At 37.1% G+C, this 27,893-nt stretch overlaps 2 protein-coding genes across 3 annotated transcripts; one reads left to right on the top strand and one right to left on the bottom strand.

Moving 5' to 3' along the window:
* Positions 1-422: 422 nt before the first annotated feature.
* MEIOB (meiosis specific with OB-fold) lies at positions 423-23,942 on the top strand. The gene is made up of 13 exons (XM_032231034.1): positions 423-434; positions 2,868-2,925; positions 4,993-5,124; positions 6,084-6,156; positions 7,901-8,087; positions 9,650-9,750; positions 17,384-17,436; positions 17,535-17,630; positions 17,982-18,086; positions 19,879-20,032; positions 20,393-20,582; positions 21,382-21,468; positions 22,770-23,942. The coding sequence occupies exons 1-13, from the start codon at positions 423-425 to the stop codon at positions 22,875-22,877; spliced, it is 1,356 nt and encodes a 451-aa protein (XP_032086925.1). The 3' UTR covers positions 22,878-23,942.
* On the bottom strand, positions 23,419-27,808 carry FAHD1 (fumarylacetoacetate hydrolase domain containing 1). Of its 2 annotated transcripts, XM_032230142.1 has the most exons (3): positions 27,768-27,808; positions 27,404-27,493; positions 23,419-24,830 (listed from the first exon to the last, which is right to left on the bottom strand). In XM_032230142.1, the coding sequence occupies exon 3, from the start codon at positions 24,734-24,736 to the stop codon at positions 24,065-24,067; it is 672 nt and encodes a 223-aa protein (XP_032086033.1). In that variant the 5' UTR covers positions 24,737-24,830; positions 27,404-27,493; positions 27,768-27,808; the 3' UTR covers positions 23,419-24,064. The 2 variants fall into 2 exon arrangements, with proteins under 2 accessions (XP_032086033.1, XP_032086034.1); XM_032230143.1 differs by lacking the exon at positions 27,404-27,493.
* Positions 27,809-27,893: the final 85 nt, after the last annotated feature.

Below are 27,893 nucleotides of genomic sequence, written 5' to 3'. Positions count from 1 at the left end.
AGACTGCAGGTGCCCCCTGCAGGCCAAAGGGCATTACACGGAACTGGAAACAACCCAGGGGGCAGTTGAAAGCAGTCTTCCACTCGTCCCCCTCCTTAATTCGGACCCTATAGTATGCCTCCCGTAAGTCCAGTTTAGTAAAAATGCGGCACTTCCCCAGTTGGGCCAGCATGTCCTTCATCAGAGGCAAAGGGTAGAGATTTTGGGATGAGATTGAATTAAGGTTTTTAAAATTCACGCAGAGACGAAGAGAGCCATCTTTCTTCTCTCTGAATAGTACAGGGGCAGCCACCTTGGGTCTGGCTGGTTCAATGAAACCCCTTTGCAAGTTCTTGTCAATAAACTTCCTCATTTCTTCCATCTCCCTGGGTGACATAGAATATATTTGGGGTTTTGGAAGCGCTACCCCAGGCAAAATCTCGATGGAGCAATCAGTGGGTCTGTTATTCTTACAGATACATTCAAAATTACTGATTCTCTGTAATCTTTGGTAAATTCTGTTTATATAAATAATCATTTTTCCAAAGAAATTTCTGGACTCTTATATAAAGTAGAATAATAGTGGTAAAACACTTTCTGCGTATTTGCATTATCTGTTATTACAATGTTTCCTTCTTGTAACATTAGTATCACTTTCTTTTGTTTTTCTTTGTGCAGCTCATATGCCAACCATTTTCCTGGTTTACTTATAAACTCAAAATTTCATTGTTTTGCATAACTCATCTTTATTTCTATCTCACCGTTAACATAGATAATTGCTTCTGTAGAAAGAAAGTAATTGTCCTGTCTGAGGGCTCTTTAAACTTTTCCTTTTTTATGGCACCCCAAATCACTTGTGTGGTATGTATACTATCGGCACGAACCCTTGGTTGATTTGATACAAAATCAGATTATCAATTTCCTTCTAACAGAAATTAAAGGATACCATTCAGCCATAGTTTTTATAAAGTTAATTTTTATTTTTACCCCACCTTTACTGTGTTTATAAATAATTCAAGGTAGTGAGCATACCTAATACTCCTTCCTTTTCATATTTTTCCTATAACAACAACCCTGTGAAGTAGGTTGGGCTGAGAGAGAGTTACTGGCCCAAAGTCACCTAGCTGACTTTCATGCCTAAGGCAGAACTAGAATTCACAGTTTTCTGGTTTCCAGCCTGGGTTGTTGTAATTACCACATTGTAATCACATAAACATTTCCAAAGTATTGGAATCATGGATCAGTTATATATGTCCAGAAGGGTTTATTTATTTTACAGCAATGAGAAGAGATTAAGTATTAGAAAAAGGACTGAGCCAGAACCTAGTTTTTTTGTCATTTGACTTGGTAAACAAATCTTGCTTTCAATCTGATTCATCTTTTAGGAAGTTAGTAGCCAATAGTTAAATAGGGGTATGTGTAAATGCATGTGTTTCCTTAAAAGTAAACAACTAGCTCCAGAAAACTACATTGTAAAGCATTACTTCAAAGAAAGAATATATAATTGGGTCACTAAGTCACTGTTTTAAATTATGCAAATATTGTATCCAATACTCTAAATAATGTTACTTGAAGACAGAAAAGAAAAATAACAAAGAGTTGTTTGGCAAATGGACACAGAAGTTTTTTTCTTTTCCCCTTGATTAGCTGAACAATGTGGCTACAATCCCAACTGTACACATTTGGGAATCATTCACTCAAAATTAAAGATATATACAAAAGGTTTAGGAATAGATCTCATGCTTTTAATTTTGAATTATGGGATTTTGCTTGCTTAAAAGAGACTAAATAATTTTATAAAGATAAAATTTAAGAAGTCTTTGAAGTAAATACTGTTGTAAGTCCTAAAGCATTAAATGACATTTTGGATTCCAGGAACCAGTTCTTTTATTATCAGTAGAATAATGCACAGGATATGCTGCCATCTAATTAAATTACTGTGAGTAGGAAACATTTTGAATGTAGATTAATAGAATATGTTTTAAAAAGTAACTTTTGGATACTTTGAGGAAATTATATTTTATTAACACAGATACTCTGAATGAACTCATCCAGATAAATGGAGGAATTGTTTTCTTGCTCCACCTAGTGACTAAAATGGTCACAGAAATTTAAGCGACTGTTTTTCAGTACTTGTTAATTGTGTTTACCAGTGCTGGAAATTAAGAGAAATAAAATTATTGATTGTTTAAATTCTTTGAAACATTTTATATCTATGACATACTCATAAAAACTGCATATATTTACTTAAACAAATCCTTCTGCAGCTGGACAACAAAGTAAAAAATTGATTAAATAACAAGCTCAGAATAGCTTTAACTCATAAATGAAAATAGTAATGTTGTTCCTCTAATTTGGATATTCATCTGTTCACACATGAACGCTTAGAAGCTGCTTTTAGGTTTTTTTTTGTTGATTTACACATGCTTGAATATAATAGGAAGTTGGTCCTTGAAATAATCCATTCTTGAAAGTTCATGGAGGCAAAATAAAATGTGAGTTATATTAAACATGTGAAGAATTAGGACCACCCACCATTACTTCCTGGAATGTACAAAAAACTACAAGCCTTTATTAAGTGGACACAGTTCCCCTCCTCCTAATTAGTGCCATCATCATTTCTGTTATTCATTCACTACCATTAAAAGGGTTACTTATATTACTATTTCTTATTCATAATAATAATGTCCCTATTATTTCTCACACATCTTTTTGTATATTGCAAGAATGACTTCTGTTAATAAATTAATGTTTCTGTCAAGTATGTTAAAATAGTTAAAACATGTTTTTAATTAATGAAGGAATATAGAGAGTCTGTGAAAAAAAATCCATCCTGTACATCTGTATTTGATGTTTATATTCTGCAATCTCTTTTTCTCTCTCCATAGAATATAATTGGTGTGGTGATTGGGAAAACAGATGCCAAAGGCTTTCCGGATAGAAAAAGTAAAGTGGTTTTTAAGTATCTTATTCTCAGTTTCCCAGGCTCTATCTTTCCGTTAGTGTCTTGACTAATTTAAAAAAAATTGGTGCAATCTTTTCTGTACAATCTATGTTGAAATGACAATAGCTATTTCACTTTTGGCACAAGTAATATAAGATCATGAGAAGTGATAGTAACACTCTACAGTATATAAGCACTTAGACTTATATACCACTTCATAGTGCTTTACAGCCCTCTCTAAGCGGTTTACAGAGTCAGCCTCTTGCCCCCAACAATCTGGGTCCTCATTTTATTGACCTCAGAAGGATGGAAGGTTGAGTCAACCTTGAGCCACTCAGGATTGAATTGCTGGCAATCAGCAGAATTAGCCTGCAGTACTGCATTCTAACAAGATGGATGGATGGATGGATGGATGGATGGATGGATGGATGGATGGATGGAAGGAAGGAAGGAAGGAAGGAAGGAGAGGACTTAGACTTATATACAACCTCACAGTGATTTCAGCCCTCTCTAAGCAGTTTACAGAGTCAATATATTGCCTCCAACAATCTGGGTCCTCATTTTACTGACCTCGGAAGGATGGGTCAACCTTGAGCCTGGTGAGATTTGAACTGCCAGAAGTAGCCTGCAGTACTGCACCTTAACTACTGCGCCACCATGGCTCCTCCTATACTATACTAATGAGGCCACACTTGGAATACTGTGTCCAATTCTGGTCACCAAGATACAAAACAAGATGCTGAGGTCCTAGAAAGAATTCAGAGAAGAGTAACAAAAATGATAAGGAGTCTAGAGGCTAAACTGAAGGATTAGGGATAACATGACAGCTGTCTTCTGATACTTGAGGAACTGCTACAGAAAGGTGGGGTCAACTTATTCTCTGATGCCCCTGGAGGTAGGACAAGAATCAATGGGTAAAAACATGTCAGAGGGAGATCCAACCCAGAAATAATGAGAAATTTCCTGACAGTGAGAACAATTAATCATGGGAACGGCCTGCTTATCAGAGTTGTGAGTGCTCAATTGTTGGAGGTTCTCAAGAAAAGATTGGACAATTTGTCTGAGATAAAATAATGTCTCCTGCCTTGGGCAAGGGGTTGGACTAGAAGACCTCCAAGGTCCCTTCCAACCCTATTCTACTATATTCAACTGGTGATAAGAAGTTAAGGGGAGAAAGTTTCCCCCATATCTGTCATTTTTGTTGATGTGTCTCTCAGTACACTTAAGGATATATACCTGTTCCTTAGTAGTAGTAGTAATAATAATAATAATTCAATATTTTTGAAGCAATGAACATAAGCAAAACATTTTATTCATTATAAAATTCAATACTAAAGTTCATACTAGTTTCTTTTCCTAAACTTTTTCTTCTCATTCCAGAGAAAGTTTTAAAATTATGGTGACCTCTAGTGGTATGAATGAGATTGCCCTGCAATATTTGCATTCTAATTCCTCATATATCAACATTTATAGTACAGGTAGTCCTCAATTTATAACAGTTCACTTAGTGACCATCCAAATTTACAACTGTACTGAAAAAGTGACTTATGACAATTTTTCACATTTATGACCATTGCAGCATCCCCATGGCCATGTGATTTACATTCAAACATCTGGCAACTGATTTCTATTTATGACGGTTACAGTGTCCTGGGGTGATGTGATTCCCTTTTGCAACTTTCTGGCAAGCAAATTAAGTAGGCAAACCAGATTTACTTAACATGTTTGTTACTAATTTAACAGCAGCAGTGATTCACTTAAACCAATGTCGCAAGAAAAGTCGTAAAATGGAGCAAAACTCACTGAACAAATATCTCACTTGGCAACATAAATTTTGGGCTCAATTGTGGTCGTACATTGAGTACTACCTGTGTAGCATTTCTTCTTCTTTGCTGCTGCTGCTTGTATCTTAATTTCTCTGTTTCCAGAACTCAGTTTGATTCAAAACCATTATTCATAGCATGGTTTAAGTTTTGTAATAGCAGACAAAATATCATTTACTGTATATTATGTGTCTCACACCAAATTCAAATTTTAAATAGGGTTCTTAAATATACCCCTCTCTGCAGATATTGGATCAGAACGATATACTTTTTGTTTTACCATTCGTGATTCCCCATCATGGTTCATAAATGTGAATTCCTGGGGAAGAGAGGACTATATTAAATCACTTTCAGAAAGCTTTAGACTTGGTGATTGTGGTAAGATGGAATTTATTCTGAACATATTTCAATATGTTTTTCTCTTTCTTAAATCAGTATAATGTGGCTGTGATCTTAGGGTGTTTTTCTTCAAGGAATTACCGACCTGTTTAACTGGAACCAATTTTTTCAGTTAGACTAATTGAAAGAAGTTATATCCACATATTCTGATTAGTGAAGCTGTCATGAAGACATATAAATTTAGAACATAATTTCCCATATTCCTTCTTAGATCGTTGTACTATGTTTTTACTTTTAAAATGTTTCATAAGTATAAAAGTAATTGGAGTCATCCCCTACAGTGAATGTGGGAATAGCCTAGTAATTCCCATTGACACAACGGGAATTATTTTTGAATAAAATACATACATAGTATTATACGTTGCCCAGCCTTTCTTTCATTTAATTATTTTCACTAGACTAAATGAATCTTTAAAACATCCCCAATGCTTCTCAATAAAATTTTATTATGCGAGCCTGGAGACTTAAAATATAATATTATTTAATGTTATTATTTTTTTATTTCTGGTAATTATTTTATGTGTATATTAAGATCATTGCCAGCTCTTCCTAATTTTCTATACTGTCAAATAAAAGTTACTCCACACTTCATTTACCTTCACTGGCCACCAAAACCTAAGCCAGTCTAGATCTAGTTGATACTTGAATTCTACAACAGAATCTCAGGGCTGTAGGTTAGACAGATTATTTTTTTTAGAAAATGACAAACAGCATCAATGGCAAATCACATCCTTGTTGTGACTAAGAAAACTGCATGGATGTGGTTCCTGCAGTCACCAGGATGTAAGGCTGGTTCCAGAGTATCTTTATTATTTTTCTCTCTCTTTCATTTGAACAATTAAACCAGGAGAGATAAACTTAATCCAGAAAAAAAAGAAATGTCATTTTCTCAAGTGTCAGTCCACTTGTAAACTGTTATTTGATTTTTTAAATCACAGTCATAATTGAAAATCCTCTAGTACAGACAAAAGAGGTGGAAAAAGAAGAAAAGTTTAACCCAACTACAACAAGGTAAATTAAAAATAGAATTTATGTGGTTGGACTAGTTAGATTATTGTTATCAGAAGATCCAGAGGATTATTACTGCACAATTATACAGGTAGTCCTCAACTTAACAACAGTTCATCTAATTCAAAGTTCAAAGTTACAACAGCACTGGAAAAAGTGACTTATGACCATTTTTCACACGTATATCCGTTGTTCCCATGGTCACATGATCAAAATTCAGAGGATTGGCAACTGGTTCATATTTATGACAGTTGCAGTGTCCCGATGTCATGTGATCAGTATTTGCAAGTTTCTGACAAGCAAATCCAATGGGGAAGCCAGATTCACTTAACAACCATGTGACTAATTTAACAAATGCAATACTTTACTTAACAATTGTGGCAAGAAGAGTCGTAAAGTGGGGCAAAACTCACTTAACAAATGTTTCAATTAGCAACATAAATTTTGGGGTCAATTGTGGCCGTTACTCGAGGGCTACCTGTATACAAGCTAAGGAAAATATTCTACATGAATATTGCATATATCAGAACAGGCACAATGTACAGTGTAATTATTTTGGCTTCTGGTTTATTGGAGTAATGTAATTAACATCCAAATCAAAGTACAGAGGGGTTTTTTTCTGTAGTGTGGCAACAAAATGTTGTAGAAGCATTTTTTCTGCAAAGTACTGCGAGTAAAACTTGCCATACATAAGACAAAATCTTACCTATATTCATCTTTTATCCATATCAAAAAATAGTATAGTAATAGTGTTATTCTCCATATCCAGAAAATAGACATAAAATATAGCCAAAGCAGAAGGTGGTCAACCTATTTTCCAAAGCATTTGAGGGCAGCAGAAGAACTAATGGGTGGAAGATTGTTAAAGAGATATCCAACCTAGAATTAAAGAGAAATTTTCTGACAGTGAGAACAATTAATCAGTGGAATGGCTTGCCTTCAGAGGTTGTGGGTGCTCCATGAAGATGAGATAGGATAGGGCAATCATTTGTCCAAAATGATGTAGGGTACCCTACCTGAGCAGGGGGTTGGAAAACCTTCAATGTCCCTTTCAACTGTTATTCTTTGTTCTATGCCATTTACATGTTGCGAGTTTATGCCATATTTATGCAGTACCTCAGTGAATTACCTTGAAGTTAATAAATGTTTTAAAATATCCTAATTATCATCTACAGTAGGATTGGAAGCACTGTTTTGTTTTATTTTATTTTTGTTTTGTTCCAAGATAATCAATAGCTTATGTTACCGTCTTCACAGTGAATGGCCTGGTGGGCAATTCAGGAAGCTGAATACAGTTGTTCAGTGGTTCTCAACCTGTGGTCTTCAGATCCTGGGGGGAAGGGGGGATGATGCCATCACAGGGGGCAGTTTATTAGTTTATTTCATTGGGTTTGCATCCATGGTACAGAACTGCAGCCTAAAGAGTCATCAGTTGGTAACTACTTCTAAAAGATCCTCATGCATTCATAACATATATGGGCTGCAAAAATTCTCATGAGATTTTTTTTCCTCATATGCGATAGGCTTACCTTGTTCCAAAGCTTAACTACGGCATAAGGGACAACGTGCTTCCAGTAATTTTGTTTTAGTTTTGAATTAGTCAAAATAAGTTTAGATGTCAGGAAAGTAATTTGAAATTGCTATTTAATATGTCACTCATACAGTATTCAAATATAAAAAGTTTGATGCAACCAGTACAATATGTATGTATTTAAAAGTTGTAAAATATTATGTGCCCATTTGTCAGCAGTTACAAACTATTGCTCAGTGAGAATCACTCTGTGGTCAGAATCTATGAAGCAGACACTGGACTGCTGTCTCTGTTACATCTACCTGTAAAGAACCCACAAGATTTTTACTCATTGGGGGATATTGTGGCCAATGGACAAAGCTTGGATGGAAAAATAATTAATGTTCTTGCTGCTGTTAAATCAGTAAGTCATGTCATCTGTAACAAATCAAAGAGAGCCCACATTATAGCCTGAAAAATGTAATGGATTTCTGTATAGATAAGAATTTACTGGGTTATAGAAAAGCTAGGAGGAAGACTTTATGTGTTGCTCAGCAGTCTCTTGGCTTGATTTAGCACTGAGAAAGGTTAATGAATAACATAAATCAAATATTTTATAAACAATATTCTATAAAACTGTCATGGATTTAAGATGCAGCTTCAGTAAGGTACTAAAGGTTTAGTTAAAATTTCTGCATAGGTTAATTAGTAATCATGAGGTTAAGTATTAATGCTAAATGCAGTATTCAAATTAAGTTGAATCTCACCCTTGTACCTTTATCCTCCCTTTCCTGCATAATCCATGTAAACTCTTCTGCACAAACCATTTTGAAAAACGCATAAGCTCCTATTAAATGCTAACATTGGAGGGAAGAGGGAGAAATGGTGGGTGAGAGTTTCCTGCCTTCATTTATTGAGTTTAAACTTTCCTTCAGCTGGACTTGGGTGAATAGGGAAAAATAAAGAACCCTTATGTATGTATGCCTATTGAAAGAGAGAGAGAGAGAGAGACGGGGCATTAACTATATGAATAAAAAACACTTTGTTTTACTTGAAATATGCAGTTCTTTCATTTCAAAGCTTTATCTGGCTACTAAGAATTTAAAGTAATATCGTAGTTTTAATCATTCAGTCATGTCTTGGTGACTTTATAGGCAAGTGGTCTCCATGCTACCCTGTCAAGCACAGCTTCTATCAGTTGTTGGATGTTCATCTATGATAGTATCAAACCAGCGAGTTAACCATTAATACTTCTTAGTAATAAGAATTACTATTTAGTAATAAATAATTACTAAATAGTAACAGCGTTCTGTGCATCTTCGGCGTTTAGTCATTGGCCACATGCCCACGGAGATGTCTTCGGACAGCGCTGGTTCTTTGGCTTTGAAACAGAGATGAGCACTGCCCCTTGAGTTGGGAATGACTAGCCCAGATGTGCAAGGGGAACCTTTACCTTTACTCTTTAAAAGAGAATTGACAACTAAGATCTCAATCATTGTGTAAAAAACAGACTACCGGTATTTAAAAGAACACTCACAATTTATGGAGTCTGATCTCCACTCATCTACCATTTCATCATCCAAGTCTAACATTTCTGGACTTTGTCTTATGTGTGCGAGGGGAACCTTTACCTTTACCTAATAAATAATTGCTAATGAATTCTATAGGAGTTCTTATTGTTTTATAAGTGACAAAATGAGAACATTTCATTTCCTATAGCAATATTCCACAATTTGATAATATCCCACAATTTGATAAGTTGTTCTCAGAAGGTTGTGACTCTCTGAGAAGAATAAACTCTACATTTATCCACCCAAACACTGTAATTAAAACCAGTGCTTCTATAGCTAATTCCTGCTGAAATGGGTTTAAGTTTGAATAGTGGTACCATGAATATGAGAAACATTTCTATTTAACAAAACAAATATACATGGAATGTTATGATCAAAATCAGGTTTTCTTTTTCTTTTTTTCCCCTTTACAAAGGTTGGTGAAACAAAATATTTTGCTACTTCAGACAGGCGTAAAGGCCACAGGTGTGAAGTAAGACTGTATGATGATAGCGAGTCTTCCTTTACAATGATATGGTAAGCACTGGTTGAAGCCATAATTCCGTTTTATATGAATACAAAACTGTGAAGTCTGTAGAGATTCTCTGACATCCAGATCATAGTTGTCCCAAAGGTGCTTTTTCTATTATGAACAGAACTTTTTTATTTTTCTTTAAAAAAAAAACACAAATATGTCATCATTTGTCAATCATTAAGACATTGAAGTACAATTTTTTTTTGTTGTGTGTACCCCTCCCTCCCTCCACCCCCCCACCCCCCCTCCTCCTTCCCCCCCCCCGACTTCCCAGAACCCGTACACGGTATGGATTTTTAACTAACACAGTCTAAAATCTATTGAGAAAAAAGAAATAAAGAAATTAATGACATTCTAGATTGACCTTAGCTTCTTCTTACTGAACTGACTTTTAACAGTTTAAATCATTTCTGATCTTAAGCATAGGCTAACTGGAATTTCTTAGTCCCGTATTTATTTTGTATATAGTCAATCCATTTTTTCCAGTCTCGTTTATATATCTCATTTGAATGATCTTTGAGATATGCCGATATTTTAGCCATTTCAGCTAAGTTTGTTACTTTCAATGTCCATTCTTGGATTGTAGGCAAGTCTTCCTTCTTCCAATATTGCGCCACCAACAGTCTTGCTGCAGTTATCAGGTGCAGAATCAAATTGGTCTCTACCACTGTAAAGTCAGTACATATACCTAGTAAAAATAACTGAGGAATAAACTTTATCCTTCTTTTAAAAACATTTTGCATGACCCACCATATTTTTATCCAAAATGCCTTAACCTTTTGGCAGGTCCACCATATATGATAATATGTAGCATCGAGAGAACCACACCTCCAACATTTAGGCTGTACATTCGGATACATAGAAGCCAGCTTTTTAGGATCTAAATGCCATCTATAGAACATCTTGTAAAAATTTTCTCTCAGATTTTGAGCTTGTGTAAATTTCACATTTCTTACCCAGATTCTTTCCCATGTATCCAACATTATTGGTTCCTCAATATTTTGAGCCCATTTTATCATACAATCTTTAACTAATTCTGTTTCCGAATCCATCTGTATTAATACATTATATATCCTCTTATATGCATTAAGCTTTGATCTCTTATTTGTTTAAACAGATTATCCTCAACTTGAATAAAACCAATTTTTTGATCTATTTTCCACCTAGCCTGTAATTGCCCATACTGGAACCATGTTTGAACTACCTTCTCCTCTTTTAATACCTCTAAAGATTTTAATTGTAATACCCCCCTTTCCGAGGTAAGAAGCTGTCTGTAAGTAATTCTGTCCTGTTTTTGTGCTGTATTCATATTTTCAATTGCGTGTCTAGGAATTGCCCACATGGGTATCTTGTCATTTAATTTATATTGGTATTTCTTCCAAACCCGCAATAAAGCATTTCTTAAAATATGACTTTTAAAATTCTTATCCAATTTTTTGTTGAATAACAGATAAGCATGCCAACCAAATACCAGATCGTGTCCCTCAATATTCAATATTCTATCATTGGTTAAATGAATCCAATCACTAATTACAGATAATGCCACTGCATCATAATATAGTTTTAAATTAGGTAGTTTCAATCCTCCTCTCTCACGTACATCTTGCATTATTTTCATCTTTACCCTCGGCTTCTTTCCTGCCCACACAAATTTGTTGATACCCTTCTGCCATTCTAAAAGGTTCGCATCTTTTTTAAGTATAGGTAACATTTGGAAAAGAAATAAAAATTTTGGTAAAATGTTCATTTTCACTGCCGCTATCCTACCCAGCAAAGATAAGTGCAATTTCTCCCATTTTTTCATCTCTGTCTGTATGCTATGCCAAAGTGGTTCATAATTATGCTTATATAATTTCCCATTTGAAGTTAAAATGTTAACTCCAAGATATTTGACTTTTTTAACTACCTCACATCCTAGCATCACTCCTAATTCTTCCTTTTGTTTAATATTCATATTTATAGCTAATATTTTGGTTTTTCCTAAGTTTATTTTAAAGCCCGACACTTGACCATATTGATTAATCGTATTCATTAAAACCATACTGGATTCCTGCGGTTGTTCCAATATTATGACCAAATCATCCGCAAAAGCGCGGACTCTATATTCTTGCTGCCTAATCTTGATCCCTTTTAAACCATCCAAGCCCCGTATTTTATTCAACAATACTTCCAAAGTTATAATAAACAATAATGGGGACAAAGGACAGCCCTGTCTTGTACCTTTTCCAATTTGAAAAGAGTCTGTTAAACTTCCATTGACTATGATTTGTGCTGTTTGCTGTTGGTATATTGCTTTAATTGACTGTAAAAAATTATCTCCTATCTGCATTTTTTGCAGTATCTTCAACAGAAATTGCCAGTTAACTCGATCAAAGGCCTTTTCAGCATCCAAAAATATAAACGCAGCAGGGATCTGGTTGTTCTTTCCCAAATATTCTAATGCATTAATAATTAATCTAACATTACTTTTCATCTGTCTCCCTTGTATAAAACCTGTTTGGTCCGTATGTATCAATTGTTGAGTGACCAACATTAACCTATTTGCTAATATTTTAGTAAAAATTTTATAATCTACATTCAGTAATGAAATAGGTCTATAATTTTTGGGTTGAGTAGTATCTTGATCTTCTTTGGGTATCAAAGATATAAACGCTGTCTTCCAAGATGGAGGGACTTTACCTTCCGTTTGAATCATATTAAATAATTCTCTAAGAGGTTCTACCATTTCTAACTGTAAGTTTTTATAGTAAACCGCTGTCAAGCCATCTGTACCTGGTGCTTTCCCTGACTTTAATTGCTTAATTACCTGCAGGATTTCCCCCGAGGTTATTGGTTGATTCAATTTTTGCCTGTGTTCTTCTCTAACTGAAGGTATTTTCTCTTTGTCTAAATATTTGTCTATGTCTAAACAATTAATTTTATCCCCTTTATACAGTTCTGTAAAAAATTCCCAGAAAGCCTTTTGAATCTCTTCCTGTTGAAACACCTCCTTCCCTCTATAAATCAGTTTAGATATATTTCGAGTTTTCCTTTTTTTCCTAATCTGATAAGCTAACCATCTGCCAGGTTTGTTTGCATTACAAAAAGTATTGTGTTTTGCATATAATAAATTAGTACCTACCTGGTCAGAGATCAACATGTCAAATTGAGATTTTAATATGTTAATAGCTTCCTTAACCTTTGTATCGTCTGGGTTCATTGTTAACTCCAGCTCTTTTCTCTTAATTTCCTCTTCCAGTTCTGTTCGTTTTAACCCTTGCTTATTTCTATGTGTTTTATTTATATTCATCAAAACTCCTCTCATATACGCTTTGCTTGCGTCCCATACAAATTCCATAGATGTACCCTTATTCATATTCAAAACAAAATATTCAGATAGTAATTTTTTACAATCATTAATATACTTTTCATATCTAATAAGTTTTCATTCAATCTCCAAGACCTTCTTGCCTGCACTACCCTTCCCAACTCCATCCAACTGGGTTATGGTCCGAAAGGACCCTAGCTGCAATCTTTGTTTTCTTGACCCTAGAAAGCAAATCATTAGTGGTTAGAATAAAATCAATCCTTGAGAGGGATTGATGCCTGTCCGAGAAGAAAGTGAAGTCATATTCCTCTGCATTTCTTTCTCGCCAAATATCTCTCAATTCAAAATCATCCATAATGTCAAAGAAAGATTTGGGTAACTTTGCTCGCATCTTGGTATTTAGGCGGGAAATCTTCTTATCTCTCTTAGTGTCTATCACTCCATTCCAGTCACCCAATAGTATACAGGAACTATAGTCCCACTGTACAATTTAGCATGAAGATTTCTATAGAATCTATCTTGCTGTTGATTGGGAGCTTCCTGGGAGGAGCCTACTGGGGGCTTCCTGGGAGGAGCCTACTGGTGGTGGCAGCAAAAAATCAGCTGCCTCCGAATTCCTGGCTACGTACCTGTTTAGAGGATCTTCCATCTGACGTCTTATCAGGTTTTCTTATCCTTCAGGCAAGAAGGAAAGAAGAAACTGTTTTGCTGGCAAATGCTCTTCGATTTTTGCAGCTTTTGTGCTTGCAAGGAAAGGGGGGCTAGCCCAAGGCAGAACGGCTGTCCGTGCTGGGAACTTCAAACTGCCTTGTGCAGGACAAAGTAGGTCTCCCCCACTCTGATCAAAGTTTTGTTTGATTTAATCTTATCACGAGCTGAATCCGTTTACTGCGTGGACAATAATTGCTTATCAATATTTTAGCTTCTTTTCTTTTTCTCCTCCGAAAAATTATTTACTCAGAGGCTTTTAAAATGGCGCCGAGCAGGCTGGTTTCTCCGGTAATAATGAACACTTTTTGCTAATCCTCACAAGAATTCAAAACAAAAGAGATTGCTTATCATATGTTTTGGTTTCACAATAGAAGAATTTTACTCCTTCATTAACCTTGCTTATCTGGAAGTTAAATGGTGATGAATCTGCTGAACGGTCTTGTTACAATGTTTACTCACTGAAAGTTTTGCCAAGCCTTAAACTTCAAAATAAAAGCCTCTTTACTTAAAGCTGCATATTCAGGCAATAGAGTTTTATTAACTGCAGGCAGATAAATTTTGAAATGGCCTCAAAACCAAATATTAACTTGAAGTCGTCACCCTCTACTTCCAGGGGCATATCCTCAGTGCCTGGCACAAAGCTGCAGCCTCCGCTTCCTACGCCCCCTGCTGGGGATGTGTTAACGAAAGAATTTTCCTGAGTAATCTAAGCGAGGCTCTTAATGCACAGACAATTAAAATGGAAGATAAATTTAGAGATAATAGAGAGGAGAGAAAAGAGGAAATAAAAGAAATGAAAGAAGAAATTAAAAGTGAAATAAAAGGACTTAAACAGGAGCTGTATGAGAAATTTGAGGCTAAGGTTGATAAAATTAGAGACGATATGCTGAGTCTTGTAACTGTATTAACAGAACATATTTCTGGAGTGGAAGATACTCTAGAGGTTCTTAATGATGCCAATGCTAACTTGACATTGAAAACAGAGGTGGTGGAACAAAAAGTGGAAAATGCTGAAAAAGAAATTATTATGATACAGTACCGACAAATGGAGTTCGCATTAAGAGTAAGGGGGCTGCGTGAGGAGAAACAGGAGAACCTGAAACAGATCCTATCGGAAGCTTTTGACCGCCTGATGGGAAGACCAGGGACCAACCAAGACTGGCAAATTGACAAAGCTTACCGCGTTAACTCCTGGCTGGCAAAGCAGAAGCAGCTTCCTCGAGACATCGTTATATATTTTACTACAAGAGAGCTTAGAAATATGGTACTGCAAGCGTCTTATAACACTAAGCTTCAAATTGGCGGTCAAGACCTGGCTGTTTTGAAAGAGATACCACCTCAAATGTTAAGAGCCAGGAGAGACTACGTTTTTTTGGTCGAAGAACTCAGAAATCGTCAGATACAGTATAGATGGGATGCACCATTCGGCATCATATTTACATTTGATAAGCAAAGGTACCGCCTCAACTCTGTATGGAAAGCCCGAGATTTTTATTATAATATATTGAAGGCCGGACACCCTGCACCATCTGGACCTAGAGAAAGACCACAAGAAGGACAGGATAGACAGCAAACTACACAACCACCAGACAAGATGGAGCATCTCTCTTCTCTAGAAGTGCAAGGTGCTATGGAACCAAGACCTAGCCGCATGACTACTAGACGTATGGAGAAACAAGCTAAAAAGCAACAGCATCAACAATCATCGGCCATCGATCAAGGAACTACAATAACAAATCTGGAAGCAGTGGGAGGAGCTAGACCTAAGGTTAAACAGGCCGTGCAGGAAGCTCTAAAAATGCTTCAACCAACCAAAGATGACAACTAAGATTTTAACATGGAATGTCAACGGACTGAACTCTCCACAGAAGAGGAAGAAAATATTTCATTATCTCAAACAGTTTAAGAACGATGTAATTTGTTTGCAAGAAACTCATATCAAGTCAACTGATCAAAAATATTTGATCAACTCAAAACTTGGTCAACATTTTGCAGCTTCTGCTATGGAAAAGAAGAATGGTATAGTTGTATACTTAAGAAAAGATATGAAAGCTGAATTAATAGAAGCAGATCCCTTCGGAAGATATATTGCTTTAGACTTAATCTTAGAAGGGAAAAAGACATTACTTTTGGGAATTTATGCTCCCAAAGGTGCTTTTTCAAGAGGCAACTGGACTTTCTTGTTTTTCTTTTGAAGACGTTTTGCTTCTCATCTAAGAAGCTTCTTCAGCTTCCCCTCTATTCTGCTGTGAAGCAACAATGGGTAGAAATGCATACAATTATCACTAACCAAGCCTGCTAACTGTGTGATCTTTGTGAAATAAAGGATTTATTAAGGCATAAGGTTCTTAGAACTTTGAATATAAAAACACCTTTCATTTGAGTTACCACATCAAGAAAAGTTCTGCATCCAGAACTCTCTATAGAGAAAGGGAGGCTGCTGCATCTATAAGCTTTTAAATGGGGGGAGGGGAAGGTTTTTAATTCTATTGTTCACATAAAAGTATAAAAAGTAAAGAAACTTACCTTGATGGAAATATGCAAGAAACGTTAGCAAGAGGGTTGTATTCCTGAAAAAAAGAGATAACATTTGGAAGCGACTCAGATAGATGCCTCCCTGATTCATTGGAGAATAAGAAGGGGTGGGGGAGACACAGCACAAACTTTCAAGATTCTGTTACAGGACATCTCAATAAAAGTAGATCAAGTCTGCAATTAGTCAGTGGAACAGCTTGACTCCTGGAGTGGTGGGTGCTCCATTGCTGGACACTTTTAAGAAAGGACTGGACAACCAGTTGTCCAGGATGAATAAGGATTCCTGCCTTGCGCAAAGGGTTGAACTAGTACACCTCCAAGTTCCTGTAGAGTTGATTTCCTGCTTTCTTCTATCTACGGGGGGTTACAACAAGATAGATAATTGAGATTAACATTTTAGGAAAATGTAAGCTAAAATGCAGCCTGGAGAGGCAAAGAACATGTGCATTCTATGCTATTTGCTGTTAGTATGACCATTTTTTTCAGTCTTCAAATGCATTTAGCTGACAGTTCACTAGACTTATGCTTTCTGAGTTTTTTTGAGAGCTGTGGAGAACTTTAGATTTAATTCCAAAAAGGGGCTTCAGAGCATATGGAGACATAAACGTATCACCTGCCTATGACTGTTTTAAACAAATCCAGATATGTACTATATTGTATATCTTCCATATGTTCAGAAACGTCTTTTAAAAAGCATATCCAAAGTGCTGTACAGCCCTAATATTTTGAACCTCTTAAATCTAACCTGTCTGGCTGTGTTTTCCCATATTATATCTTCTACCTATTGAATAATACGAGCATCTTCCCATAGCAGATGCACATGGGAAGATAAAAGATAGGATCTTTCCATTTGCTCTAGAATTTATTTAATAGGATATCTCCCGATTATGAATTTCTAGGAAGGGAGGTAGTAGATAAACATCTGATCAAGTATTTGTTTTGTTTTTCTTTTTTATTTACTAGATTAAGTATGTATATGCTTACATGTTTTTAATATTTGAATACTTCTCTAATATACAGTCATATACATTTAAATAAATAAGCATTTATTTATAATAACCTAATTCTATTGTTTTCTCCAGCTGGGACAATGAATCTATCCAGTTTGCACAGAGCTGGATACCGCAAGAAACAGGTATCATTTTTTTCATTTTTCGTAAACGTTACCAGATTTCGTTAAAATATCTAAAGTTTGCCTGGGATAACAAAACACATTGTATTTTCTTTTCTCAGTAATATTTGCATCTGATATAAGAATAAATGTTGACAAATTTAGAAACTGTATGATTGCAACTGTAATCTCAAAGACCATCATTACTATTAACCCTGGTAAGTAATTGTTCTTAAGTTCGGCTTAAAGTATCATAAATGCCTTATTCTAGTTCTTTTAATGAACAGAAGTTTGGGAATTTAAAGTCAGTGGTTTGGATCTGAAATAAAACTCTCTATAACTATAAATAACGTTTCATAAACAATTGTAGCAAATTTAATTGAAATCCCCTGCTCAGTCTTATTTTTTCTTTATATGGCCATTTTATAAGTTTGAAGTTATAATGACTCTGTTCCCCAATCATCAGTATAGCCCCATGGATAATACTTTCATCTAAAATCGTTATTATATGTTGTGGCATTGCCCATATTTACTTGTATTAATATTATATTGAAAAATATTTTTTCAAGATACAGCGGAAGCCAATATTTTATTCAACTTTATAAGACAAAATCCAGAAATGTTAGACTTGGATGATGAAATGATAGATCAGTGGAGATCAGACTCCATAAATTGTGAGTGTTCTTTTAAATACTGGTAGTCTGTGTTTTTACACGATGATTGAGATCTTAGTTGTTAATTCTCTTTTAAAGAGTAACGGGTTCCCCTCGCACATCTGTGCTAGTCATTCCCAACTCAAAGGGCAGTGCTCATCTCCATTTCAAAGCTGAAGAGCCAACGCTGTCTGAAGACGTCTCCGTGGTCATGGGGCCGGCCTGACTCAATGCCAAAGGCACACGGAACACTGTTACCTTCCCTATTTTTTTACTTGCATTTTTTAAATATTTGTTTTTTAAACAAACACAAACGGACAGAACAAAAAACAAAAAACATTAAACCATCTTCCATGACAAATTATAGAAAGTGTGTCAGTTGGTTACAAAATTTCTATGCATCCCTTCCATAGTCATCACTTACACTCTACTTGCATTTTTACATGCTTTCGAATGGTTAGGTTGGCAGAAGCTGGGACAAGTAACGGGAGCTACTAGTGCTTATGCAGCACTAGGGATTCGAACTGCTGAATTGCTGATATTTCTGATCGACAAGCTCAGCATCTTAGCCACTGAGCCACTGCATCCCTTTTTTTTTAAAGACTAACCATGCCTTATAACTGATTGGAATTTTTTGCTTAAAAAATACTATTTTATCTATTTATGAAAAAAGATCATAAATTATGTTTTGTGAGGATAAGGCGCACAAATTAGAGAAATAATAGTTTTAAAATGAAGAATAATACAGATATATTCAGCCCCTATAGCATTGGCTTATGAATACAAGGTTAGGCCAGTCTGGGAAACCAGATTCATATAAAAATAACAATTCTAGTTATATCCACAAATGATGAAATGATTGTAATATCCACTGAAATGTGAGGAAGTTTCCTAAATCACACAACATGCTAACCCACAATATAATTATGGCTTATTACAGGTAATCCTTGATTTACCACAGTTCATTTAATGACCAAAGTTATGAAGGCCCTAAAAAAAACACCTTAGGACCGTATTTCGCAGTTACAACCTTTGCAGCAGCCCCATAATCATGTGATCAAAATTCAGATGCATGGCAACTGGTTCATACTTATGACCGTAGCTGTGTCCCAAGGTCATGTGTTTCCCTTTTGTGACTTTCCAACAAGCAAATCAATGGGGAAGCCAGATTCACTTAACAACCAAGTTACTAACTTTGTCAACTGCTGTGATTCATTTAACAACTGAGGCAAGAAATGTTGTAAAGTTGGACAAAAATCACTTAACAAATGTCTCAACAACAGAAATTTTGGGCTCAACTGGAGTCATAAGTTGAGGACTACCTGTATGATGTATGAATCTAGCCACTGGTTTATAAATCATAGTATGTTATTTGCTTATTTTAGGAATTTGGGGGTTATTTAGAGAACAGTTTGGTGTAGTGGTTAAAGTGGTGATTTAGAAACCAGGAGACTGAGTCCTACATGAAAGCCAGCTGATTTGGGGCCAGTCTCTCTCTCAGCCCAACCCAGCCCAGCCCAGCTCAACCCACCTCACAGGGTTGTTGTGGGGAAGATAGGAGGAAGGTGTATTATGTATGTTCCCTGTCTTGAGTATAAGGTAATAAAGGCAGGATAAAAATCTAATAAATAAATAAATAAATAAATAAATAAATAAATAAATAAATAAATAAATAAATAAATAAATAACATCACACTGCCCTTAGAGCCACCAGGCTTTGCAGAATGTCCTATTCATATTTGAGTCTTAGACTTCACTCTAAGTTCTGTTGTTTTCAGATGTGCTTTTCTTTTTTTCCATTTCTTATCTATAGTGCAGACAATAGTTGACGTTTATACAGTGGAACAATTAAAGATGAAAACTTTGCAAAATGAAGGAAAGCCAGAACCATTTTATGGCATTATTTTTGCTTACATTTCTTCATTGAATATTGATAATGAATCAAGTAAAGTAATACGAAACAAATGGTAAGCACCTCATTAAGGGAAACTGGGTAGCATTGTGGACATTTATTTCTTCTCAGTTTCAAATTAGCCTGGAAAACCATTGAGTTTGTACATTGAAATAAACTCTTTAGGCCCTGCAATCTAACCCCCTGCTCAGTGCAGTAAGCCTAATTAAAGCATGCCTGCCAGATGGTTACCCAGCTTCTGCTTTAATCTATTCAGTGAAGTCTACTATCTCCTTTGATTATGGATTCAACTGTTAAACTGCTTTCCATTCATCAGTCTGCTTAATTTGAAAAAAAAAGAGCTATAACACAGAAAAATCCATTTGAAAATCAGTTAACTGTATACCTATTAATGTTTCCTTTTTTTCCTTTGTAGTGTTAAATGCCACTATGTTATCAATGAAAAGACAAATACATGTTCTTTTTGTAGCAGCACTAACTCCTTAGCTGACACTGTGCCAATGTTTGCCAGCTTTGATTTACTAGTTGACCTAACTGACCATACAGGAACTCTTCACTTTTGCAGTCTCTCAGATACAATAGCAGAAGAAACTTTAGGTCACACGGTAAGAACATAGGAAATAGTTTCCTACTTCCTGAATTTATTCTTTTAGGTTTGTTATGCCAGTAAAAATCCTGGAATCTCTCATCAATGCTTGAGGCCAATTCAGATAATGTGAATTTGTGGATACCAAAAGGCTTGTAAATCTGCTGTATTTAATGAAGTGGGCATCGTTCAATTAAGCGCTATTCCAGCTTAAATTTTCTAAACTCTTAATAATTTCACAAAGCATCACTATTATGGTAGTTATCACAAGTTAGATATCAAAAGACTTCATTAGAGCCAGTTTAGCCTAGTGGTTAAAGCACCAAGCTAGAAAGTCCAGGAATTCCAGTTTGGTCTTAGCCATGAAAACCAGCTGGGTAACTTTGGGCTAGTCACGCTGTCTCAGCCCAGCCTACCTCACAGGGTTGTTGTTGTGGGGAAAATAGTAGACAAAGGTGTATTGGATATGTTCCCAAATTATTTCTAAAAGTAATAAAGGCAGGATACAAACAAAGAGATTTGCTTCACATATATTATGACGATTCTATAGCAATCAATTGGATAAAAATAATTTATTTCTGAAGTAGTGTTTATATTGAAGTGGTAATTACTGATGTTTAATAATTTTGATTCATTTTAATGTATTTTCTTTCCAGAGAAACTTTGAAAATTGCATTTACTGCTTTATTTGCCCTGTAGAAAATTTAACTTTCTGATAATTATACCACATTCTGGACATGAACATTTTATTGTTGAATTATGTTTGATAGCAAACCTACGTTTATTTTTAACAAACTGATCTGTGATCACTCCACTAGGTCCAAGAATTTCAAGCTCTGACAGAGACACAAAAGACAACATTAAAATGGCAACTCCTTCTAGAAAGAAGCAAAATTTACTTTAAGGTAAGTATCAGTATAATAAATAATAATGAAGCATGATAAAATATAGAAGAGCCATGTAGATGGAGTGATTAAGATGTTGATCTAAAAACTAAAAGGCTGAATTCTAGGCCTTCTTTAGCTGTGAAAGCCAGCTGGATGGGCCACTCACTGTCTCTCAGCCCAATCCCAATTCATGCAGGTTATTATGGGGAAATATGAGGCAGAAATATTAAATATGTTTGCTGCTTTGAGTTTATATATCTAATAATAAGAGTAATCATCATCACCATCATCATAAAATCATTAAAGTGGGGATTGTGCAAAGAAGCAGAGGAAACAGTAGATCATATACTCAGTTTGTGCAAGAGGATTGCATAAACTGATTATAAAAAAAAAAACCATCACAGTCACCAAAATGATTCATTGGAACATTTGTAAAAATTATCATGTTGCAGCACAGGTAGTCTTCGACTTATGACCGCAACTGAGCCCAAAATTTCTGTTGCTAAGCAAGACAGTTAACTGAGTTTTACCTCGTTTTACGACCTTTCTTGCCATAATTGTTAAGTGAATCGCTACAATTGTTAAGTTAATAACATGGTAATTTGGCTTCCTCATTGACTTTGTCAGAAGGTTGTAAAAGGAGATCACATGACCCCAGGACATTGCATCTGTCATAAATACTAACCAGTTGCCAAGCATTCAAATTTTGATTGCGTGGCTATGGAGATACTGCAATGGTTGTGTGAAAAATGGTCATAACTCACTTTTTTCAGTGGTGGTGTAACGGTCACTAAGCAAATATTTGTAAGTCTCTATATGACATCCTAAGTTCTTGGGAAGAGATTTGATGCATAGGAGAGTCAACATCACCTGTGATTCCACGTTGTTATGAATATAATTACACAATAATACAGTCCTAAAGATATCACTATTTCTTACAATTTGACCAGTATACTAACATCTCAAAATCTATGATCAGTTTTTCCCATTGAATAAAAAACTTTGATCTGCAAGAAAAAGACATGTCTACAATATTTTGGAACACAGTATCCAGAAATTTAAAAAACCCCAAGTTTTTTCTAAACCACACAGTAGTACAGAATGTTTACAAATTACTAAATGTATGTGTGTCACTGTTCAAATATTTTGTCAAGATTCTCTAGCAGTATAAGGAGATATTAGGAGATACAAATGGCTTCCATCCTTTTCTAATAAATACTATTTATGAAACATGCATAACATAAAATGTTCAGCCTGTGAACCTAGTAAAAAGGAGAGAAAATCTTTAAAAATGATGATTTGTACATTTACTTCCATAGGTTATTTTTTCTACCACAGCACGAACTGGGCTAAGAGTGAAACTGCTTTCTTGCAACCTAGCAGATCCAGTGGAGGCTTGTCAAAACTTGCCTGAAAAAGGAAAATAACATTATGCATCTTTAGAACAAATGGAAGGAATTCTTATTTTATTATAACAGGGCAAAATGACATCTGTAGAGGAGAATGCAGCCTCCATACAAAGGCTTGTAAAATATACTTTATTAAGGTGGCAAGATTTTATCTGGCTTTGAAGGGTTTGTTTCACTTTCCAATTTAGTTCTCCATTATAATGTGGAAGGAATATATGTTTTCAATATTCTTCACAAGCATGTTTAATTTCAGATAACCTCAAAAAGGAAGAATATTCAGGACTTTTTGTAGCGAGAGATGGTTCAGTAGTTAAGAGTTTCAGCTGGGACAGAAGCACCATCTTCATGTGTTGCACAAGCCATGAACTTATTAAGTGTCATGAAGGAGAGTCCTTCCTCAACACTTCCCCATTTCCCTACTTTAAGTGTTCAACAGAGAAAATATATCTATGACCAGTGTTGCAAAAATGCTAACTATATTTTGTTTCATAGATAACCGGCAAGTAATATTATGAACTGAGTGGCATTTATTCAGAGAGAAAAGGAGACATGTTTTGGCTTCATTTCAAAGTGCTTTTAAAATCTCATCATATAAAATACAATTTCCAAACAATACAATTTGCCGCAAAATTTCTTCATTACTTGGTTACGGTTTTAAGGAAGGTAGATTATAACTATAGGATATGAAGTGTTTTGCAGTCTTAAAAATATATAGGCTTTTTATTTATAGTTACAGGCTGGCCTTTTCCAGACAAGCCAGAAATAGGAAATAGACAACCAATATAGCTTCTAAACTTGAGCTTGCCAAAGGGATACAGCCAGGATATCTTATCTGCAAATCATAGCAAAAGGCTTCCAGTATTAAGGTTTACTTAAGCTGCTCCAATGAGGCAACTGGTTTATGTTTGTCAGTATATTGCTATATTCTGGTTTAATTTATCTGAAATAAAGTCACTGTATCTGGTACACAATAGGTTGGGATCACTGTGGGTGGCACTCTGTGTGAGAGAAGGAGATATCATTCTGAAAGCCTCCTATTTTCCATCTCGGAGCGGGGAAGGAAGGTGCTTTTTCATCTTCGAAGTGAAACATCTTCAAGGAAAAACCAACCACTTGCCTTTTGAAAAAACACCTTTTGGAACAACCACGACCCGGATGACTGAGAATCTCCTTAGTTGCTTCCAGAGAAAAGGAACTTCCACACATCAGGGCCGGCTTTTCTGCCGTGCCACATGAAAGCGTATGCTCAGCAGCCCCTCGATCCCAGCTTCTATTTCATCGTTCTCTTGCACAGCTGAAACTCCTTCGGGGGATCCCGTTAAGATGATATCTCCTTCTTCCAAGGTGACAATTCCACTGATGTAGCTGATGATGTACGGGATGGGGAAAATCATGTCGGACGTGTCCCCGTCTTGACGCAACTCTCCATTCACCTTTAGCCAGATCTTCAACCGATGTGGATCTGGGACTTTCTCCTTGGGCACAAAGTCACTTACTGGACAGGAGGTATTGAATCCTTTGGCCAGAGTCCAAGGGAGCCCTTTCTTCTTGCACTCCTCCTGAGTGTCCCTGGCTGTCATGTCCAGGCAGAGAGCGTAGCCTGCCACGTGACCCATGGCTGCTTCCTGAGGGACGGTCTGGGCTCTCTTCCCAATCACCACGCCCAGTTCCACCTCGTGGTGCAGCTTATTGCAATAGTAGGGCTGGATGATGGGACGGCCCTCCCTGACGTAGGCCGAGGAGGGCTTGAGGAAGAAGAGCGGCTCAGTGGGGAGGGCATTCTTCAACTCCTTGGCATGGGCTGCGTAATTCCTCCCCACACAGAAGATGTTCTTGCCCCATTCCCAGAACTTGCCTATAGGCTTGGAGGAAGCCATGCTACAATTATCAGCTCTTCAAAATCGTCAGCTCTGGAGGCAGCAGCGGTTGTGTAGCTTTGCTTGAAGAGCAACAATTTCTCCACACAGCAATCTGGATCCCGATTTCCAGTCCGGGGGGGGGGGGGGAATCAATAATTTAGAGGGTTTGACATTTTTCCCATACAGCTTCATACATACATACATACATACATACATACATACATACATACCAGTATTGGGTTGCAGGTGGTATGCCCCAGTACGGGAGTACCAGAGACTGCCCGGAGCATCGGATACCGGTACGGTACGGTGCTCTGGAGGTCCACCCGCCCGCCCGAGTTCCTTACCTGTCTTTTAAGGCTTCCGCGCATGCACATGGCACATACAACACCTGTGCGACGCTCCGCTGAGCAGCGTCCATGTGGACGCTGTTGGGCCCATTCCAACCGTACCAGTTGGAACAGAATCCGGAACCCACCACTGATTGATTGATAGATAGATAGATAGATAGATAGATAGATAGATAGATAGATAGATACTTACATACATACATACATACATACAGTATATCTTAAACATTCTACACCCAGGCCATACACAGGTAGTCCTCGACTTTCAACAGTTTGTTTGGTGACCATTCAAAAAGTGACACTGAAAATTGTGACTTATGCACATTTTTCAAAGTTACCTTTGCAGCTTCGCCATGATCATGTGATCAGGATTCAAAGGCTTAGCAACTGGTTCATATTCATGACGGTTGCAGTGTCCTGGGGTCACGTAATCTTTTGCGACCTTCTGACAAGCAAAGTCAACGGGGTAGCCAGATTCACTTAACAACAAGGTTACTAACTTATCAACTGCAGTGATTCATTAACAACTGTGGCAAGAAAGGCCATAAAATGAACAAATATCTCACTTAATGACAGAGGTTTTGGGCTCAACTGTGGTTGTAAGTCACGGGCTACCTGTATTTCTTTGCTAGATTTTAGAGTGGACAAATTAGAAAAAAAACTCAAGCCGACCTACATTAAAAATGACACAAAAGCCATTAGAATGCCAAATGCACAAAATGAAACAATGCTCTGGGGATTCATCACGAGAGGCATGCTGTGGCTCCCATGGGCAAAAGAGTGTGTGGTTTTGGATCCAGAAAGTGGGCTGCTTCTGTGCCAGCATCTGCTCTTTGAAACCCCAATCCTACCAAAATTAAATTTGCCTTGACCACGAGGATTCTTTGGAAGCTTTAACAGATTAACAGAATTGGAAGGGGCCTTGTAGGTCATCTAGTCAACCCCTCCTCGCCCAAGCAGGATACCCCTACTTGAAGACTTGGATGTCTTCCTGGCCAGAAGGGGTCAAATTCTTAGCTGGAGCCTGCGAGGTTTTTTTAAAGGCCAACACAGATGAGGCCAAACAAGAGATAGGAGGTCCTAGGGTTTTCAAATCTTTTCAGGCTGGGGAACCTGTCTGGAACCCCTGATCAAGAGACAAAGGTCTAATGACAGAAAATGTGCTATATTCAAGGGTTGGGGTTTTTCTTGGGGGGGGGGGGTGTTGATTGTTGCTATTTTGCCCTAAGCACCTAATGAAACCCTATCTAGTCCTTGCAAAAGAACTCAGTGGGACACAGTTTAAAAATACTTCTCTATGTAACCAGAACAAGTCCATCCTGTGTCTTTTTGAAACTTAAAAGTAATTGCTAAGTCATCCGGCAAAGCGAAAATACGGATGAAATCCAGGTTTCTGCTGCTTCACATTACAGCTTATTCAGCAACTGCCTTCTCACATCTGGATTTGCAAAACCACCATCCTGATTGCTGCTTCTAGCAGAAACTAACAGTGCTAAAAGGGGGCGGATAACAGTAATACAATAATATTAATAACATAATTATCTTTTCTCTCTTTTCTTATTTCACATTTTCTGAAAAATGCTATTTTGAAGCCAGAGAAAAGCCTCCATATGCTGGGATTGAACTCTGCTCCTCAAGAGAGCCTTCTTGCATTTGGTCACTGATTAATTGTTTTTATCAGGTCAGTTTGGACTCAGATTCTCTGCAAAGCCTCCCTACTTCAACATCTATTGAAAACCTCGGCCTGATGTAAAACTGCAGAGGAAAAGCTATCCAAAATTTGCAGAGGCTATAAATGAAATAAAAGAGGAACTGGGGACTGAGTCCCTGCCCAGGCAAGAGAGCACCTGTGTGGGGCTCAGCCCCAGCAAGCCTGGCTCCCACACTCACCTGCTCAGCCAGAGGGTTCATTTCCAGAATAGAACAGAATATAGAATAGAACTAAATATAGAATAGAATGTAGAAAATAGGATAGAAAACAGAAATAGCAATAGCACTTAGACTTATATACCGCTTTACAGTGCTTTTACAGCCCTCTCTAAGCGGTTTACAGAGTCAGCCTCTTTCGCCCCCAACAATCTGGGTTCTCATTTTACAAACCTCAGAACGATGGAAGGCAGTCAGGATTGAACGCCTGGCTGTGGGCAGTTAGCCTGCAATATGGCATTCTAATCACTGTGGAGGAAGGAAGGGAGGGAGGGAGGGAGGGGGGGAGGGAGGGAGGAAGGAAGGGCAATAGCACTTATATACCGCTTCATAGTGCTTTTACAGCCCTAAGCTGTTTACAGTATCAGCCTCTTGCCCCCCCAACAATGTGGGTCCTCATTTTACCCACCTCGGAAGGATGGAAGGCCCGAGTGAACATCGAACTGACAAATGGCAGGCAGCAGAGGTACTACAGTACTGCACTCTAACCACTGCACCACTGCAGAAATTAATAGAATAGATTAAATATATAATAAAATAATATATACACTGCAATGGAATACAATACAATACAAGAATAGAATAGAGCTGGAAGGGCCCTTAGAGGTCTTGTAGTCCAGCCCCCTGCTTAAGCAGGAGAACCTATACCATCTCAGACAAGTGACTGTCTAGTCTCTTCTTAAAAGCCTCCAGATGAGAAGGATAACAATAACAATAATACTACAGCCCTACTACAGGGGTAAAGAAGGGAGCTGCTCCCAGCTTCCACTCACCTTCCCGACCGTCCAGGAGTCGCTTCCTCCTCCCCCCCCCCGCCCTTGGCACGCACACCGCCGCGCACGCCCCGTCTGCAGGCCGGGCGGCCATTGGACGGCGGCGGGGGCGTGGCGGGGGCGTGG

Source organism: Thamnophis elegans, chromosome 14, assembly GCF_009769535.1.
Source record: "Thamnophis elegans isolate rThaEle1 chromosome 14, rThaEle1.pri, whole genome shotgun sequence".
Lineage (NCBI taxonomy): Eukaryota > Metazoa > Chordata > Lepidosauria > Squamata > Colubridae > Thamnophis > Thamnophis elegans.
Note: the sequence above shows the minus strand (reverse complement) of the source record. Positions and strands in the feature narration are given on the sequence as shown.